Source organism: Furipterus horrens, unplaced genomic scaffold (genome assembly GCF_987537825.1).
Source record: "Furipterus horrens unplaced genomic scaffold, mFurHor1.1.pri manual_scaffold_15, whole genome shotgun sequence".
NCBI lineage: Eukaryota > Metazoa > Chordata > Mammalia > Chiroptera > Furipteridae > Furipterus > Furipterus horrens.
In genome coordinates, this window is record NW_028327185.1 from 8,913,070 (window position 1) to 8,933,083 (window position 20,014).

The 20,014-nt window shown below is 50.0% G+C and overlaps 1 protein-coding gene and 1 non-coding gene across 2 annotated transcripts; one reads left to right on the forward strand and one right to left on the reverse strand.

The window, feature by feature from the left end:
- Positions 1-397: 397 nt before the first annotated feature.
- TRNAT-UGU (transfer RNA threonine (anticodon UGU)) lies at positions 398-470 on the forward strand. The gene has a single exon. It is a non-coding gene; the product is annotated as a tRNA-Thr (tRNA).
- Positions 471-2,687: 2,217 nt separating this feature from the next.
- Positions 2,688-17,602, reverse strand: HHIPL2 (HHIP like 2). The gene is made up of 9 exons (XM_090263360.1): positions 17,522-17,602; positions 13,231-13,883; positions 12,236-12,379; positions 10,225-10,556; positions 9,315-9,441; positions 8,019-8,164; positions 6,333-6,414; positions 3,755-3,837; positions 2,688-3,047 (listed from the first exon to the last, which is right to left on the reverse strand). Exons 1-9 carry the CDS (start codon positions 17,585-17,587, stop codon positions 2,869-2,871), a joined length of 1,812 nt encoding a protein of 603 aa, XP_090119486.1. The 5' UTR covers positions 17,588-17,602; the 3' UTR covers positions 2,688-2,868.
- Between the last annotated feature and the right edge of the window lie 2,412 nt (positions 17,603-20,014).

Sequence of the window (20,014 nt, forward strand, 5' to 3'; positions counted from 1 at the left end):
CTCATCCATAACCAGTAACTCGTGAGAACCAAAGACACCCCCGCAACTGCCCTATAAGTACCAAAGTTGATACAAGTTGTCATAGGAACAACAGATTGGAGGCTCTTCTAAGACATAAAGGTAGCACATTTTATTTTTGCTTTTTCCCGTCCAGCCTTTGTCTACAGGCATAACTTCTGTAGGTGTGAGTCAGTGTTTTGTGATCCTAACCTTAAGATTTTGAGATTTGGTTTTTTTCTGCTTATGTTACAGGCATTTTTCTCCGGCATTTCATCGTCTTTATAAGAATCACTATTCATATGGGATACCTAAGGTCAGTCAGTTACTCCCACAGCCCGCCAGCTAAAGCAAGGTTGTTCCCAATGTCCTTGAATTACAGTAGTCAAGGTGACAAATGGGCTCCATAGCTCAGTGGTTAGAGCACTGGTCTTGTAAACCAGGGGTCGCGAGTTCGATCCTCGCTGGGGCCTCCTGGTGGTTCTTTTGTTTTTTTAACTCATCCGGCGTAAATACGGAAGAGCGACTCCAAAATGGAAAAGTCATCTCAGAAAACGTTACCCAGCGAGATTAAAAGTTACGCTTCCTGAAATGCAAATGATGGGCATCCTTGCTGTGCTTTAGGTGTGACCCGGAGGAGAAAATACTGGACCGCAACAAAGAGCAGCGAAAAAAAGAAAAGAAAAGGCATCCTCAGCGCCCCTGGCGCTGCCGGCCCCTGCGGGGACCAAGCCCTGGAAATGGAAGGGGGAGGCTCCCTGAGCGACGGAAAGTGAAAGGGAGTCGCTCCCCCGAAAGCCAGCGCTGCCCGGCCCGCGGAGGGGACGCTGCGCCTGCAGTTCGGCCGCGCGGCCGGCGGGGGGCGCTCTGGCACCGCCTCCCCTCGCGCTTCTCGCAGGCGGCGCGTGAGCGTGCCCACGCCAGCCCGCACCCAGAGCGTGGCCTGCGTGGCCCGGAAGAAAGCACGCGCTGCGGCTGCCACGTGGCACTCCCCGGCCTCGGAGCCCAGCCTGGATCCCAGGCCCTGCCCCCTTCCAGAGGGAGGGGACGACACTCCGAGAAACAAGAGCCCAGTTTCCTTGGAGAGCCAATGTTTGCAGCCATTGTCATGTCTCCGTTGCTGTGGTTTTTTCCCCCGAATTCCAGAATGCGCGTGACTGCAGAGTCATGAGAGCGTTTGCTGAATGCATGACTGTGCCCCGCCCACGGTCCCTTCCCCACATCTCGGGGCTGGAGCTGGACTGAGGACTGTCTGTAGAGTAGCTACCGGCCACAGGCGGCCAGGAGCGCCTGAGATGTGGCCGGCCCAGACTGCGGTGTGCAGAAAGAGTGAAATACGCAGGAAACTTAGTTCAGGGGAAAAAAACAAAAGGTAAACTATCCTGTTAGTAATTTTCAAATTGGTTATATGTTGAAATGTTAATATTGTAGATACAGTAGGTTAAATAAACATAATTACATTAATTTTACCTATTTCTTAAATGTGGCTACGAAAATTTTTTAATTACATACGTAGCTCCCAGTTGCAGCACTCATATTTCTGTTGGGTGGTGCAGGGTTAGGGATTCCCAGCCTTGTGACCTTGAGTTCTAGTTCATCTTTTTTCTTTTTTTCTTTCTTTTTTTCTTTTTTTTTTTTTTTTAAGAGAGAGAGGGGAAGCAAGGGAGAAAGAGGGAGAGAAACATCAATATGTGGTTGCCTCTCACACACCCCCAACAGAAGACCTGGCCCACAACCCAGGCATGTGTTCCAACTGGTAATCGAACCAGTGACCTTTCAATTTGCAGGCCAGTGCTCAGTCCAGAGCCACAGCAGCCAGGGCTCTAGTTCATTTTTAACCAGGTAAACTGTGGTAGGCAGAGGCACCTCGGGCTCCCAGAGCCAGTACTGTGCCTGGCAATCGGTAAACATGGCATTAGTTGAAATAAAATTAAATATCTCCCCAACATAATTTTAAACTCCACAAAGAGCAAGAGAATGAGAATATCTCTTAAATTGAGCGATGCCATTGTAAGACTTTATAGCATGGCTTGCAAGAGTTTAGCTCTGGAAAAACACACATATTTTGCCGGTTATTTTGCCTGTCTGGGGTCAGAACATCTGCTGTGACCATTAAGTATTTCCAGGGCCTTGAGGAAATAGGCCCCACTGAGGCAAGAAAAATACCCCTGACTATCCCATAAGGGTCAGCACTTCACCAACACAGGCTCTCTTTTTACAAGTCATTGCAGACCCTTGAATGTCTTCATATCAAGGCTACTTACTCTGGACTGCAAAACAGATGACCTTTTTAGAGGGGCTTTCCTTGGAAACCTGTCACCACAGGCCTCCTCTTAGACCTGGGATGTGACGTGAGAGTGAAATATGGTTCTTGGGCTAATGCCAAAGACTCGGGAGATCAAGAGACATGCAGCCATTTAAGCAAGTGCTGGTTTATTACAATACCTTAGGTCGCAGGCATTTACAAAAGTAAATAGAGGCGTGCAGTACCACATCTGAGCAGGTTTACAGACCCGTGCCCATGACCTAAGTGCACTGGCAACCTGGGGTTTGGTCCCCTCCTCCCCCCCACCTCCCCAGAAGAAGACAAGGAGCATTGTTCCAGTAGCAAGATTCCCTTGGAAAGAGAATCACACAAGCCCGAAGCCAAGTTCTCTTGGCCATTCCCCCCACCCCAACCACATCCCCACCTGCTCCTTAAGGCCCCAGTTCAGCAGCAGCAGCAGCAGGTTCAGTGTGGTGAGGGGGTCCTCCCCTTGAAGGCCAAGGATGGCCCCTTCCAGCTCGCCCCCACCATGAAGACTGGCTCACCCGGCCACTGCGGGGTCTCTGGCCCTTCCTCCTCTTGCCCTGGGGGCCCGGGGGCCACACTCAGGCTCCCTTCTCTGCCCCAGGGCCTCGAAACGGCTTCCTGCTTCTTGTGGGAGAAGCCAGCTTCTTAGAGGACCCTTTCTGAGAGGACGCCGGGTCTGGACGGAAAGCTGAAGTCACATTGGATAATTTTCTAGGAGCTTTCTCTGATTGCTCCTTTAGCAAGTCCAGGACTGTCTCTGGGAAACAAGCATTTATTTAGTGAGAAATCCATGTCCTGGAAAAGTAGTTCTAAGAAAAGCACCACCCAGGAGACCCATGACTATGTGAGGCCTCCTTAATATAAGTCCTTTGGAAATTTACATTTTTTAAGTCCCTTAACTGGCCTTGATCTAAATATATCACTTCTTTAAGAGGGTCACTCCTACAGCACATAGCTCTGGAATAGCTCGTCCCCTTAAAGATAGTGGCCTTCCTCTACCTGACTGCCCACCCTCATCCAAGGAAGCAGTCCTCCCCTAGGGCCCTCGGTGCTGCATCTGTTTGTTTGCCTGCACTACCTGCTCCCCTTCCATTTGACTCTGAACTCCTCCAGGTCAGGTTCACGGCTAATCCCCAGGGATTAGCACAGTGCCTGCCACAGATAGACTAAATGAAGGAATCCAGATGAATGAATGAATGCATGAGTGATTGAATGAATGAATGCATGAGTGATTGAATGATTTAATGAATGAATGAATGACAGACAACAGGGCATATAAGCAGGTGGTGACCCCACTCTCTCTGGGATGCAGAGATGCACAGACTGAGCCATAAGTTACAACCCTCCACCACAGGACAAGCCATAGGTGAGAAAGTTAAGGCCTCCCACCCAGCAGGACTGGCGTGTCTGCAGAGGGCACCGTGTCTGTTTCTGGGTCCGAGTCAAAGACAAGGACGGACTCACTGGCGAGTGGCCTGAACTGGATCCGCTTACTCTTGGTTTTCAGCGGCACTGGCTTGTATCTGCACTTGCCTGGGGGTGCTCGCCTAAAAACAGATAGAAGAAGTGAGCACACAAGATTCTGAAGATGGGACTAGAAAATCAAGGTCACCAGAAAGCATACATTTGCAAGAACTGGGTTCAGCTCTCCCTTTTTTATGGGGATGGGGTAAGATGTAGTCGGGAATGGGCAAGGAGCCCAGATGGACAGAGGAAAGGACGTGGGCGTCCCAGGGACACTGAAGGCCTGGGGACACCCGTGTCGTGAGAGGGTTATTTCCACATCGATAAAATAGGAAAAGTAATAGTGCCTGTCCTTGCAGGAGGAGATTGAGGATTAAATGAGAACTGTGTATGTACTTGGCACACCATGAGTGATTAATAAATCACTTTTCAACTTTTTTAAGTAAGATTTTTTTTAAATACTTGGAACAGTGCCAAGTGCATACGTGCTCTGCAGATGGTGATGATGATGATGATGTATAAAATCCCTTAAGTAAGTGGTGGCACAGTCCATTAATTAATGCCAGCCTCTCTGCCCTCTAGTATACTCATTCTTAAACTGCTGTCCCCTGGCTGCGTCCTCTGAAATAAAAAGAGACCCTGGACACTCCTGCTCCCCCGAGCAGGGATGGAACTGCCGGCCAGGTCCCGCTGCCGCCTTCTCTGCCTCCCGAACCTCTGTCTTGCTGCTATCACCTCCGCCCCAGGTGAATAAAGGAAGTAATTGTGTTTATGTGATGAACACATATCGCGCTGAGGCACTGTTCTCTGCTTTAGAAATATAACTCACTGAATCCTCACCATAACCCTCTAAGAGAAGTGCTATTATTATCCTGTTGTGCAGAGCGGAAACTGAGGTACACAAAGAGTAAGAAACAGACGCAAGGTCGCACAGGTAGTTGGTGGCAAAGCCAAGATTCAAACTCAGGCTCCAGGCTCTATGATCCCGAAGCGAGAGCAGGAGGAAAAGATGGAAGGGAGGGAACATTACACATAAATTAATCGTCGGCCCTCAGAGCGCGGGGACGGATGTATTCGGTGCAGAGTCAGCCTGAGTAAGCACGCAGAAGCAGGGTTTGCAGCCACTGCTACAGAAGCTCTTTCAAAGTCTGTACAATTCAATGTAATTATCACCAACATGAACGGATGGGGCAGAAATGGCGTTAACCCACAAAGAAAACGGAGCGCCTATCCGCGGCCCCCGCTCATTAGCTGGGCCCCGTGGCCTTATCCGTAGATCAAGGGTGTCAGCCCGCCTCCCCGGGGTTGCGTCTGCGTTACATGAGTGCCTGGCACACGGTAGCCCCTCAGTCAATGTCAGCCTGGGAAGGAAGGTGAACGAGTCCGGTGTGGGACAGCCACTCGATGACCGACTTCTCAGCGCAGCTGCTCTTGTGATCCAGGGGGGCTGAATTCTCCCCCAGCCGTATCAGAAAACCAACAAAGCAAAGAAAATGGGACTCACCCACACACAAAATCCCACTACTACAAAGAGCAGGCCTCTCCACCGGACACGATCAGCCATGGGAAGTGCTTCATAGACCCTGGTTTGCCCTGTCCCCTGAGCGCGGGAAGTATGCGCGGAGCAGGTCAGTTGTGCAGAGCGCCCAGCACCCAGTTCCCCCCGGCAACCCTGCTGCCAGGGTGGCACCAGGCACAGCCTCGGGGACTGAGCTCTTCCAGGAGCTCCTGACAACTGCACAACTGAGACCCCTGTCGCCACGCGGAGATGAGATATGACTTCGTCCTGGCTCCTGAGCCCTGACCGGCAGCTGGACCTATTTGCCAAATGTCTTCTGAACACCACCCCGGATATGGGTAATGTGAGCCTCAGGGGAAGCTCTTCTCTCTGGGTCTTTCTCAAGCTGGTCAGTGGGGAGAATTCCTTGCTTTGGGCAAGAACCCCAGGACAGATGCAGCGCCTGCGCAGAGCGCTCAGGATGAGCACACAGCAGGTACAGACAACGCGCTCAGCAGCCTGCCAGGCTCGGGAAGCTGCATTGTGGGGCTACCGAGTGCCCGTTGGGGCCTCGTGAGCCTCTGACAGCGGCGGGCAAAGCAGCAGGAGGAACAGCAAGTAGGTCAGTACTGCCACTGGACTCCAGCAAGGGCCGGGGACACACCCTGAGAAACCTGGCAGTCTGAGATATTTGCCGAAGATCTTGGGAACCGGGGCCGCAGTACGTGCTCAGGTGGCCAGAGGTGAACACCCACTGTCAGATGATCCCAGACAGAAGTTTCCAGAACCATATTTAAACAACAAAAACAAAATGGGAGCCACAGGCCTAGACTAGCCGTCCTGGCAAGACTCAAACTCCTCATTTCCAACCGCAAAGAGACCATGGCCCAAAAGGTTTATAATTCCCAGAGAGCCACCGTTCTACTTTGCTTGACCAAACTGCTTTTTATCTAAAAAGTGGATTTGCTTCCTTGGTAATTTCTGGTCATTCCTGGGGAACGAGGACTCTTTTAATGACCTGCCACAAAGACAGGGACTTGCTAGAAATGCACCCGAGAAGAAAATGAGACCAAATCTCACCTTGATGGGTCAACAAATTTGTAAATGGATCCGTGGGGTGCGTAGGCACTTGGATAGGAGGTGGCCAGGAAGTACAGCTCCCCTGAGAAAAGAGGACTGGCAGTCAGAGGACACGGGACACAAAGCTGGGCCGACACAGAGCTGGAGGTACAGAGAATCCTCAGGGTGTCTTGTGGAGCTGGGTTGTCGTGAGGCCCGGGGAGGGAACCCGGTCTCCCGACTGACAGCCCCCAAAAACTAGCTCAGAGGGTGGTCTAGCAAAGGTCTGGTCCTGCTGACGTTCATGGAACCAAGCAGGCTTCTTCCTTTACCAGCTCGGTCTTCAGGTACAGAGAACCCCAGGTCCGGAAGGCCCACTAGGGGTCATTTTAGCCGCTTCCTTGCCTCTAAGCATGGCTAGATCCAGTGCCAAATAAAATGATGTTGTTCAGAACGTAATTTATGGCCCAGGCCCAGTGGCTTGGTTGGTTGGAGCGTCATCCCCATGCACCAAAGGTCACGGGCTGGATTCCCGGGTCAGGGCACATCCCTAGGTTGTAGCCTTGACCCTGTTGGGGCGCATACAAGAGTCAGCTGATCGATGTTTTTCTCTCTCTCTCTCTCTCTCTCTCTCTCTCTCTCTCTCTCTCTCTCTCGCTTTCTCTCTCTTTCTCTCTTTCTCCCTTCCTCTCTCTCTAAAACCAATAAAACATATCTTCAAGGATTTAAAAAAATGTAATTTCTGTAAAGCTGAAAATTACAAAACCCCTTTCTGGTTACAAAATGTGGGGAAATGTATTAGAAAGGAGTCTGTCTCTCATATATATGCACACATGCCCTGCTTTGCTGATGCCTTTAACATATGCCTAATCTGTCCGGTGAGTAGCCCGCTACCTCTGGTCTCTCAGGAAAGGGACTGTCCCTCGCTCACTCTCAGCAGGTACCTTACGAATTCATGCAGGGTCAGGAAGGAGCCTGGCCCAGCCAGGGGCTGGTCATCGGGGGAGCTCTCTCCTGGCAACACTGGCGGGACAAACACTCCCTGTCCATTCGGTCTGCCCCCTTATTGGCCTTGTCCATGGTATTATCATAGCAGATCAGAATAACATCAGGGAGGAGGGGCCCCATGCAACTCCTTCATAGTCCCAGAAGCGGAAGACCGTAGTGAAGACCTTGACTTGGCTGGCATGCGCTCAGCCAGGAAGGGGCAGGTCGGGATAGCCCATGTTTCCTCATTGGTGAAGGGAGCAGAATAATGACATTGGGGTGTGTGATTACTAAATTAGATAAAAGATGTAAAAGGCATAGAATAGTCTCTCGTATATTATAAAAGGTGACCAGAAGATAGTGACACTAGGAGAAGTGGTCACTGCTCTTTAAATAACAAAATAGTGCCCTGACTGGTGTGTCTCAGTCGGTTGGACATCATTCCACAAAGCGAAGGGCCGCCAGTTCGATTCCTGGTCAGGGCACATGCATGGGTTACAGGTTCAGTCCCCAATTGGTGCACATACGAGAGGCAGCCAATCAATGTTTCTCTCCTTCTCTTTCTCCATCCCTCCCCCTCTCTAAAAATAAATACATAAAATATTTAAATAACAATAATAGTAGTACTGTAATAATAATTGATTAACTGTTCAGTTCACAGCGCCTGTGATTGTCTAAGTCCCAGGAAGCAGAAGTAAGGGGACCCTGCACATCTGTTACCTGCTTCATCTTCGGCAAAGGAGATGATGAACTTGCTATAGGTGCTGATCAGTCCTGGAAAAGCACAGGACTCAGGGTGACCCAGACAAATGTCCTGTTTCTCCCATTTCTTGGTTTTTCTATCTTCCTGCAAAGCCATAAGTCGACTAGATGAAAAATAAAACCTTATATTTTAGGGATCCATATTTCCACCCTGTAGGGGATATTCTCCCTCCTAGAATCAGAGCATCCTTAAGTGCTAAGTCTGGGTCTCCCAATAACTGCCTCTCCCAAGGACCCAAAAGCTGCTTGACAGATACTTCCATCACCCACCTGCCCTGGATGGGGAAGTTCATTTTCTATGTGAAGGAGTTTGGCGCCCTGTGAACACTGCACCCCTACAAAAGGCTAACTTAATTTTTATCAGTTGTGTGATTTTTAGCTAGTTTCTCAAATATATTTAAGTCTTAGTTTTCTCATCTGTAAAATGGGGTACGGAAATAGAATTTACCATAGGCGGGAGCTGGGAAGGTTAAATTATATACATAAATATGTCACCAAAGTGCCTGGCATTTAGTAAAGGCTCAAAAACCAATAGCTATTGTTATTATTATTATTATTATTATTATTAATTTTATTATGTCTACCTAATAAAGGTAGATGCTTTATATACCTCATCATCTATCTGAAATAAAGGTAGGTTTTTAGAAAAAAAGGGAAAGGAATTGGGTAAACCAGGTGTCACCTAAAAGTTGTATCAAAACAGATGCCCAACCCCAGGTGACTCCAATGCATATGCTTCAATTACAAATCACTGCATATTAACCAAGTGACATGTATGGGGGTGAAGTGGGAGGTAAGGGTTACGGTAAAAAACCGAAAGGACAATTAAATCCCAAAGATCTAACGGGGTGAAGGACCTGAACAATTAATGACTCTACCCCATCTCTGTAACTGAGAACTGCAGCATGAAAATGTTAACATCCTGTCTAGCTAGGCTGGGTAAAGGAACCAGATTTACCCTCCCACCTCAAATGGACAAAAACCTAGACAAATAGAATGACAATGGTTTACAGGACACTGGGGAGCAGCGAAGGACTGTGCTCCCTACGAGGCAGGAGATAGACAAAGTGAGCCCTACAGTTGCCCCAGCTCGGGCCTTGGAGGAGCTTCCATCTGGGAAGGGAAAACATGGGTAGAGCCTAGCAGGCTCCTTGAGCTGAAAAGACAGAGGTGAAAGTCCAGCCTCCGTCCAGCGTACTTGTTCATAAAAATGTTAAGATAAAACAGAGAGAGGGGACAGCAATCCTTCCTTACCCACTCATGAAGTCCCCAAAGATGTAGAGGCCATTGAGATTTGGAGACTCACACCCACGGTAGACATTCCCTCCAGTGACTGACTTCCCCAGTTCATGGTCATAAGCATAGATTGGCAGAATGTCATCTGTCCCGGAACAAGGAAAAGGGGGTGAGTGTCGTAGCTCCAAACCGGGTGCTCCGAGGAAGAAGAGGGCTTTCTAATGGAGTTGCCTGAGTGAGTGGAGAACATTTATCCTTGATCTTCAGTAGGACAGGCAACTAAGAGAGTCACATTTATTTGGCTCAACAGACAAGCCATGGCATTTAGGAGCTTCCCATTTGACTAGCCTCTGTAGCCACAGAGGAAGCCAAAAACTCCCCCACGTGGGAGGCAGGGACCTGGAAGACACACACCTGAGTTTTTCCCCTAGGTTGACACGGCAGATATCCAGGCTTCAGGATTTGGAAGATATTGTAAGGACGCTTTGTAACATACAGGACCAAAGAGACTAAGCCGTGGTGACAAAGCACATACCCCTAAAGGACACTTCGATCACTGATGTTTAGGGACTGTACTATTAATTGATTATATAAGCAATACCATTTCAGTGGGCTATCCCAACTGGAAAATAAAAACACCCAACACCCAGCCACCAATTCTTCTCTGCCAGTGGCTCTCAAAATAGTATGCCCAAAAGTCACGTGGGTAACGTATTAAAAATACAGAGTCCTGGGTCAGTCTCGCTCCCCGAGTCCACCCAAGACGTGAACGAGGTGACTCTGGTGTCAGGGACAGGAGGACCACCATACGCAGCACTACCCCCAAGGCCATGAGCAAAAGCACTGAAAGGACCCGCAGGAAGGACACTCCCAGGTTTTATCCCCCCACGTCCCCCGCCTTCCAGAAACCATCCAGAGCACCTCTTACCCAAAGAGGCATTGCGACAAAGTTTCTTGTCATAACATTCAAAGCCTTCCTTTGCTCTCCAGCCATAGTTGCCACCTTTAACAATGATGTTGACTTCTTCAAATCTGTTCTGCCCCACGTCCCCGCAGAATATCCGGCCCCGGCCGTGGCGTGTGACCGGGTCCCCTCGGTCCACGGCACAGCGCCATGAGTTTCGGATTCCATAGGCGTAGATGGCAGGGTGGGCCCCCAGCTCAGAGACGAACGGGTTGTCCGGGGGGACCCGGTACCCTCTGGCATCTGAGCCGGCCCCATTCACATCGATCCTCAACACTTTTCCCAGCAGGGAACTTCTGCAAGAACAGAGGCCGAAAACCGGGCACGGGGTAAACACGCAGAAGTGGAATTGCTGGATCACAGGCTGGTTCTACTTTTAATATTTTGAGACTGTTTTCCATAGATGCTGCACCATTTTGCATTCACACCAACAGTGCACAAGGGTTCCAATGTCTCCACATCTTGCCAACACTTGTCTTTTTTTTAAAAAAACAACAGCCATCTTAACAGGTGCGAGGTGATATCTCAGTATGGTTTGGATTTGCATGTCCTGAGGGTTAGTGATGTTGAGCATTTTCTCATGTACCTGCGGGCCATCTGTGTGCTGGATGAGGGAGTAGGTTCTGGAGGTCTGCTGTACAACATTGTCCCTATCATTAATAATACTGTGTTGTATACTTAACATTTTTTAAAGGTAGATCTCATGTTAAATATTCAAAAATAAAATAAAATAAAGCAATAAAATAAAAATAAAAATACAATGAATAAAATAAAATGGCACAGGACCATAGGAGATAGCCCATGAGGACCAGCTAATGGTTGATGCCTAGCAACTGTTAGGAATCACTTGGGGACACATGATAATCATATGTATACACATACACACACACACACACACACACACATACACACAAGGTATTAAGACTTCCTGATTTTTGGTTCAATGAACCACTTAGGCAAAAGTCTGATGTAGTTCTGGTCCCCATGACCCTGAACCAATATTTTTTTAATTTTTACAATGAGATGGTTCCTCTCAGATTTGGTCTAATACTGTGAACTTTTAAAAAGAAGCTGGTTCAATTCTTCCTCATCTAGCAATATGGTCAGCAGAATGAACAGAGGCTTTCAGAGACTCTGCCAACAACTGTGGCCTCTGGGCCTCGGTTTCCTCTTCTGTAACACGGCTTTGTAATGTGGTTGTAATGTAAGGGTTAAGTGAGTTATCGTGATACAGCATGCTTGCTGGGTGTGAAGGGAAGAAGGGTCACGTGACCTTTGTCCAGCTAGCACAGCCTCATTGTCTGAGTCTGAATTCTGGTTCTGCCGCTTACTCGCTGTGTGACTCTGGACAACGGCTTCACTCTTCTGTGCCTCTATTGTCTAGTCTGTAAATGGCTGTCATAACAACGACACTTCAAAGGATTTAGTCTTTCCCTAACTATTGATGAAGTGACTCCCTCGTGCCAGGCACCATTCTCAGTCCTGGGGATACATCAATTAAAACAGATAAAAATGCTTGCCCTTGTTAGAGTTACATTCTAGAATAAACATGAGGGATTGAGAACATTACCTGACAAACAGTAAGCAGCTAATATACATCCGCTCTTATTAACTGACCTGTCAGAAGTCTCGGGCCTAGCACAGTGCCTGTAACTCAGTGTTCAATAACATTGTTGGGCTGAGTATGAACTGGCAGGTCATATCTTGGTGTGCACATCATGTCTTGATAATATATATTAAACATTATAACTTCATCTCTACAAAGTGCTCTGAAAATTACAATGACATCCATAATATTAATTACCAAAGTACTCTATGCCTAAAACACACTGGATGAGAAACGTATGTCCCTCCCACCCGTCTCAGCAGAAGGAACTACGTCTGGCAGTGAGTGGTCTGAGTGCGACCCTCTGGGGGCTCCTTGCCCCAGGGGCTCTCCATAAGGGCCCAGGGGCCTGGCCTCCACCCAGCTTACTTGTTCTGAGCGTTGCCAAATTTGCCAAAGGGATCCCCAGCTCGTCCTCCGTCCCCAGTGAATATGTACAGATAGCCATCCAGACCAAAAAGAAGTTGCCCGCCATTATGATTTGAGGCTGGTTCTTCGATCTCCAAGAGGACTCTGGAAGGGGAAAAGAAACCATGCATTAGGTTTTCATATAAGCTCAACCTGTATTGTCTTGAGATACTCAGAAATGACTGCTCCAAACCAGCCGAGACCTGCTTCAAAGTTTCCAAGGATCACAAAGCAGAAAGCATTGGGATGCCCCTTGTATCCTAGTGTGGACTCCTTCATGCCTCATTTTTCTTTTACATCATGACTTCATGAGAAGTAGGCACAGCCAGGACAACAGGCGTCCTTTTCCGAGGCTGGGCCTTACCCTCTGCTCTACCAGGGCCCTCAGATCCGTTCTTTGGAGCAACCTCGTGGGGGTTAGTCTATCAGTTCTTCATGTTCTTTTTGATCCCCCCACCTGTCCCTCTGGAGAAAGAAAGGCAAGTCAGGAAGAAGAAAAAAAGTAAGAAAGCAGAACAGAGCAGTGGAAAGGACGTGAGCTTGGAGTCGGTTAGAACTGAGTGCTCCATCTATGCACTGACAGCTAGCTTCCTGTGAGGACGAGAATTCCCACATTCATGGTGAAGGGCCTGCGCCCTAATGGCCACGCCATAATCAGAGACTGCTCTTATATGTATATTGATATCTATAATTACCCTTCAAACCATTATGGCTGCTGGCCTCTGCTTCCCTACTATAAAGTCAAGCAGGCATGGCTCCAATTAGGTAACTGTAAGGCGACGGTGATACCCCATGAAGACCCTTGACCCTAGCGTCCAACCTGAGCTGTCCTCATTAATCAACAATGACATAATAAGCTAGTGACTCTAAAACCCGGACACTGCCCCACATCACCTCGGAGGACTGACGACATTATCCAAGAGCGCAGTACACGGATGTTCTCAGCGAGGCCTCACCTTTCTGACTGTGGGTCAGCTTTGTTGGGATCAGCCCGAGAAACCTTCATCTGACTAATCCGGATCTTTTCGACCTTCTTCTCACCCAGGCACGAATAATAAAGATAGAACTTGCGGTTACGGCGGAATTTGGGATGGAAAGCCAGCCCCAGGAAGCCTCTCTCATCCCCGATCCACGGTGTGGTCAACACGCTGTTCTTGAAGTCCAGAAAGGGCTGTTCCAGGCGACTCCCATCAGGCAGATAGACCCACACCACCCCCACCTGCTCGGCCACGAAGAAGCGATGGGTGCCGTCCCCAGCATGGACCATGGAGACGGGGTTCCTCAGCCCGTTGGCCACCTCGGCCAGGCAGAGCCGCAGGCAGCCCTGGCGGTCCTTGGCCGGCACGCCCAGGTTACGACTGAGATGCTCATTCCTCAAGACATTAGGGAAGCAATAGTCCTGGTCAGGAAGGCTGAGGAGGTGGCAGAAGCGGGCGCCGTATTTCCCATGGGACTCCCAGAGGCCACGGTCGTCGGTCAGCAGCGGGATGGCAGAGTGGCAGCTGGAGTGGAATGCAGAGCAGTAGTCAGCACAGAGGCCAGGAAGGTTCCGGAGGGCTGTGTGAGGGTTCTCAGCATCATAGAGGTGGGCTGCGTAGGGCGAGCACTCCTAGGAGAGACGGAAAGCTCAATTTCCCACCGTCAGACTGGCCACGATTGGGCTGGTCCCAGCTTTTCCTGTTACTTTTGTTAATCTTTTTCTTTTCTGAATCCTCACCTGAGGATATGTCTGTTGGCTTTGAGAGAGAGAAGAGGGGAGAGAAACATCTATGTGAGAGAGAAACATCTATCAGTTACTTCCCGTAGGTGCCCCAACTAGGGATCAAACCCACAACATAGGCATGTGCCCTGACCAGAGATCGAACCCTCAACCTTTTGGTGTACAGGACAGTGCTCCAACCAACTGAGCCACCTGACCTGGACTGGTCCCAAGTTTGGGGCAAGCAGAAGGAAAAATGGTCTAGGAAAGGATCAGCATTCTGGAGCTTCTATTACCAACTCCTGATAAACCTCTTCTCTGGGACCCAAATTCTCCATCCAGTTAATGTCCTGGGGGGTGGAAAGGGAGGACAAACCTCTCATAGTCACCCCACAGCTCTAACACTTTAACTTAGATCTTGACACAGAGTTTCACTGTGATGAATTTTTTTAAATGAGACATTACCAAATTTCTCCATCTTCCCCTTTTTCATAAATTTCTCCATCTTTCCCTGTCTATAAGACTTGACTTCTCTATACAAATCTGAAGCAACAAGGCCAAAGTTTCACATTTGTGAAATCTGAATATTGAATACATAGTATGAATTATCTTTCTTCGCTTTTCTACATGTTTGAAATATTTTATAATTTAAAAATAAAATGAGCCCTGGCTGCAGTGGCTCAGTGGATTGAGTGTCGGCCTGCGAGCCAAGTGTCTCCGGTTCGATTCCCAGTCAGGGCACATGACTAGGTTGCACGTCAGGTCCCCAGTTGGGGGCGCGAGTGAGAGGCAACCACACAGTGATGTTTCTCTCCCTCTCTTTCTCCTTTCCCCCCTCTCTAAAAATAAAATAAATAAACAAACAAATAAATAATAATTTTAAAAAAAAATTTAAAAGTAAAATGATCAAAATGAACTCACAATTTATCTATTGCTCCCAGAGATTAGGCATCTATAGAGATGTCATCGCTTATTTCTTAAAAATATTTACGTGTTCCTGGGAGCTAGGAATTTAATTGTGGCTTTAGGGGCATACGACCCCTCTTCCCACAAACATGCACAGACTGCCTGCCTGAACGAAGGATCGCCCGCTATTCAGAGCTCCCTAAACCACAGCAATTTTTAGGAAATAAATAGAATATTGTGGGTAGAAACCAACTTCCAACAGTAATAGAAGGCAGAGGCCACTGAGAGAGGAAAGGTGATAAGGCCGCCTCAAGGATATTGTTTGGGGCTGCTGCGCAGCACGGCATCTGCTGGCCCGGGACCCCCATCACTGCCATCTCTCCCAGCCAGCGGCCGGCACAGGACAGTCTGTTGTCTCCACTACACAAAGGCACCAGCACCATTTCTCAGATGTATCTGAGTTCCCCATTCTCTCGTATTTCAACCCTGGTTGCAGACTGCGGAGCCAGGGCTTGGTTACGGGGAGAAGGGGGAAGAAAGAGCCCAGCAACTCACAGCATCTGAGTTTAGGGGCCTTGTCAGAGCTGCTGACAAGAAGCAAACTGAGCCCTGGCCAGGTAGCTCAGATGGTTAGAGAATCACCCTCATCAGCCAAGGTTGCAGGTTCGATCCCTGGTCAGGACACATGTAAGAATCAACCAATGAATACAATAGTGGAACAATATATTGATGTCTCTTTCTCTATTAATTAAAAAAATTAAAGAAAAATCAAAAGCAGCCCTGGCTGCTGTGGCTCAGTCGGTTGGAGTGCCATCCTGTACACCAAAGAGGTTGGTGGGTTCGATTCCTGGTCAAGGCACATACTCCCAGGTAGGGGCACATATGGAAGGCACCCAATCGGTGTTCCTCTCTCACATGAATGTTTCTCTCTCTTCCTCTCTCTCTAAAAACCAATAGAAATATTTGGTTCTTATCAAATATTTGGGCATTCCTAGGGAGCAGGAGGAAGAGAAAGGAGACAGAAAGACGGGTGAAATATAAGTGAACAGAGCAGGCTGTGGAAACGCAACCACCACGCCACCTCTCATGTAGAATCTCAGGGGGCGCCCAGTTACTTCCACTCCGTTAGCTCAGTCACCGTCATTTCTCTTAGAAAACTAAGGCTCAGGCAGGGTCTCCACTGCGCACCAGACACTGCTCTCTCCTCTGGAGCCGCGCTGGGAGCAGGAGGCTGTGTCCTGAGGAAGCTCCATGGGCCCAGGGTCAGAAAACCATCAAGGAGGTGTTGGGACTCTCCTTTGGAATGGTGCCGTCAAAGGGGCGCCAGGCTTGGAAGTCTGAGCCTCTGGAGTCAGGCCCCACACTGTCTGACCTTGGACAAGTCCTTGAAAACTCCTGATTCCGCATCAGTAAGATGAGGGCCCCAATAGCGGCCTGCAGTCATGGCTGAGAACACACTCACCTCCGTGGGGGAAGAGAAAGGGAGCGCCTTGGAATTTTTAAATAAACAAACACGTGTGCGTTATTCTGATTCTTCAAAGCCCTACAACAGGAGAGCTCTGAATTTGGCTTTCTGAAATCGCACCCAACGGGGAGGGGCAGGGAGGAGAGATGGAGGGGGAGATATTTTTACTAAGAGAATTCTCAGTCTTGTTCCTAGAGCCCAGCCAGCTTCTGCCCCAACGGTTCTACCAGCGTTAATTCTCCAGGAAACAGCCCAGGGCCGGTGCCAAGGTGACACTACAGCCGCAGGCCACGCCACCCAGGTGGCAGGCATCAGTGCCAGACTGCTGTGTGCCCTGCAGACTGTTGGGGTGGCCACTGCACTCCAGAACCGTGGCAGCGGGGGAGCCGTGTAATCCCAGGGAGGCCCCAGAAAGTCTCCGGCCCCAGGTCTGCCTGGATTCCCTTTGTCTCACCCCCAGCCTGGCACTGGGACCCCCTCCCCCACGGCAACCTTTTCACCAGCTCTCCAATGCTGACGGTCCCCTGTGCTCCTGAACCCCTCTTCCCACGAGGCCGGGGCATGCAGCCTGCGCCTGGTGTGAGGGATACCTGCCAGGGAGGTGGGTTCCGGCTTTGGGGGGGCCACCGAAGCAGAACCTCTGAATCACTGCACTCAGCTGCTGGAAGGTCTCCCCGCCCAGCTCTGGAATGCCGGGGGGGAGCCCCCAGCCCCTGCTGCCACAGTCATTACAGCAGGACCTCTGGCACCCAGGACACTGGCAGAGGCCACACTTCCTCTGTGCTCCCCATAATCACCACGGTGGGCGCTGGGCCCCGCTCCTGGAGCACTGTGGGGGGGACCCTGACCACAGCTGCTCCAAGAGCATCACCATGAACAAGGACACTGGCTCGTTCTCTCCGGCCCGAGAAAGCACCGGGGCCCGCAGGACCTGAGGGAGAGCTTTGGGGGACCCGTGGACACCAAACTCAGCACTTCCTCGCCCCCGTGTGCCTGTCCGGAGCCCCAAGCTCAGAAGGAGCTGGCAGCTGAGCTGCTAAAAGCCCGGGTGCCCAAGGATCTCTCTTCCCAGGCCCCCAGCCAGCCACCCAGGACCCAGGTCCGCTGGGCTGGAAGGCACTTTTCTGAACCGGCTCCCTCACTTCCCTCCGGGTAATGTTTTCACACTCAGGCCTACCTGGCAAAGGAGGTCTTTGATGTAACGGCCACACGGCTCATGGTCCTGGAGACCCAAGTGGCCCATGACATCCCGATACCTAGCAGCGACATGGTGGTCCTTGTGCTGGTCACAGCAGCCGAAGGACCCGTAGTCAGAGCAGAACTGGAGGTGCAGCGGGGGCTGGAACGGGGGCCCATAATCCAGGCACTGGGGGTGCCCCTGCAGGAAGCCCACCTGGCCCAGCAAGAATGTGAGGCAGAGGCAGAAAACGCCAGAAGGGGTCAGGAGCCAGGGGCCCTGCAGACACATACCACCCCCGAGAGTGGGTCTCCTCCGCATTCTGGCCTGGGTGACGCTCAGCCTGCTGTTTGCTCAGGTTGGCTTCCCTGCTCTGGGCTAATTCCCGCCTCCCCCCCCCCCCACCCGGGGTTTTCTTCCTTCCTTCTCCCCCCGCCCCCCCACCAAGTTCACTGAGGTGGCTTCTGAGCAGTGTCCCTTCTGTCTCTTGTGAAAGCAGGGAGGGGTGTCTCTGTCCCTTCCAATTCCCTACACATGAATCTGATCAAGTCCAGGCACCTCCTGCCGACTTACCGGGGTGCATGGTGCTTAGCAGAAAGGGTCTATATAGAGGTGCTGTGATTCATTCAAATGGCAAAGAATTCCCACAAGGGCGGAAGAGAGGCAGAGACCAGGAAATTCAGGCTGTGTCTGCGTTTTTTCCCAAGCTCAGCGCCCAGAGTGAGAACAGGTTTCCGCAGCCCAAGCATCGGGCTGTGGAAGCCCAGATTCCAGCGCTCTCAGTGCTCAATGGCCCCCGGGGACTTGAGGGTGACCTGGGAAGGCAGAGGGGGCTATGGGGGAGGCAGGGGAGCTGTATGGGTCCTGGGATCTGGAAAGCGTGTATTCAGAAAGGAAGACAGCCATGTCATGACTCAAGAGGGGACAGTGAAGGAAAAGGGGGGCATGTGACCCAGTGAAAACAAGGAGACAGAAAGGACTCTGGGGACAGTTTCATCAGGAAGCACAGACATCTGGACCCTTTTTTGCCAACTCGATACCTGCTTCAGGGGCATTGCTCTGCACTTGGCCTACGTTTCAACCTCAGTACTTGAAAATGTGCTTTTGCTTCGTGCATGTCCCATGCACGTAACAGGCCTCTGGTAACTACTTCTGGAATGACATGGGGTCCCAAATCACACAGCCCCAAACCCAAACTGAGGCATGACCAGGGGCCTGGGCCCCTGGAAACACTTGGTACCTGAGCTCACTTTCCTTCTGGTACTTTCCAAGCTTCTAGTCCACCCTGAAATGTCCTCAACGGCAAAAGCTTCCCTTTGAAACGTAGATGAGATAGAAGATTCTTAGTCCACTCGGGCTTCCAAGGAGGGCTCCCCACCCGGCTCTCCCACAAACAGCCCTTGCAGACGGCGTGAAGGCGACAGGGAGCCTCCACCTGGCCGGTGTGTGCTCACATGCTCTGGGTTAGGAGAGCCCCAAATTGTATCTAAAATATGACCCTTTTTGTAACTAATAAAGAAGTCAGGAGGGAGCAGGTGGAACGACCACCAACAGGGCCCTGCTCTCCTACCTGGGCTGTTTGATATCCTACCTAGCTGAACGCGGCTTTGTAGGACACAACCCAGCCACCGTGACCCACTGGGGACTGTGCCGTTTCCATGGGTTCTCTGCCCCAAGCTCAGACGACGTCATGGCGCTGGGAGCCTTGGGCCGGAGGAGAAACAGCAGGACTGCCCTCAGCCAGTGAATTCGCAGCACCTTCGCTTCTCAGACCTGCCTCTCCGAGAGGTACTTTTTGATCTCTTATTGGCAGGTATGCCCCAGTGCTCCCTTTGCCGGGCAAAACAGCGAGTCCAAAAGAAATATCCTTTATGGAAAATAATTCTAAGTGAGTCTGTTCACAGAATTGTAGCACACATTACACAAAGGACAACGTGGCCATTGTAAAACAGGACGTGCAAGATCAAATCCGATCTTCCTGTTTGGGGCAAAGATAATGACAAAATTAGTAGGAGAAGAGCAGCTAGCAGGTCCCCTCAGAGCAACAGCATGAGCTTCTGATTATTAAAATACGTAACACTGTAGTGGGGCTACAAAATACTTTAGTTATGACATGTTACATGTGATTATATAATACGCAATAATTATATAATAATTACACAATAATTATTTTTACAATAGATGACCGTCGAGTCGGTGGGTGTATTATCACGTGCCAAGTATTGTGCTGGAAGAGGAATATTTAACAGAAAACTAATACAGAAAATGAACTTTTTTGGGGAGTTTATGCCCGAGAAGAAAGGCTGAAGTAGGCCAACTATAGTAACTATAGAGACAGTGAGAAAGGACCAAACTGCCGCTGGGGATTCTAAGGAGAGTAGAATTCTGGTGGGTGGTTTAAAATTAGCGTGACTCTAAGGCAAGGTTTGCCTTGTGGGACGTTCTCTGAACTCAGTGAGCCTCCACGGAATTTGAATACTAGTCCTTTGAACA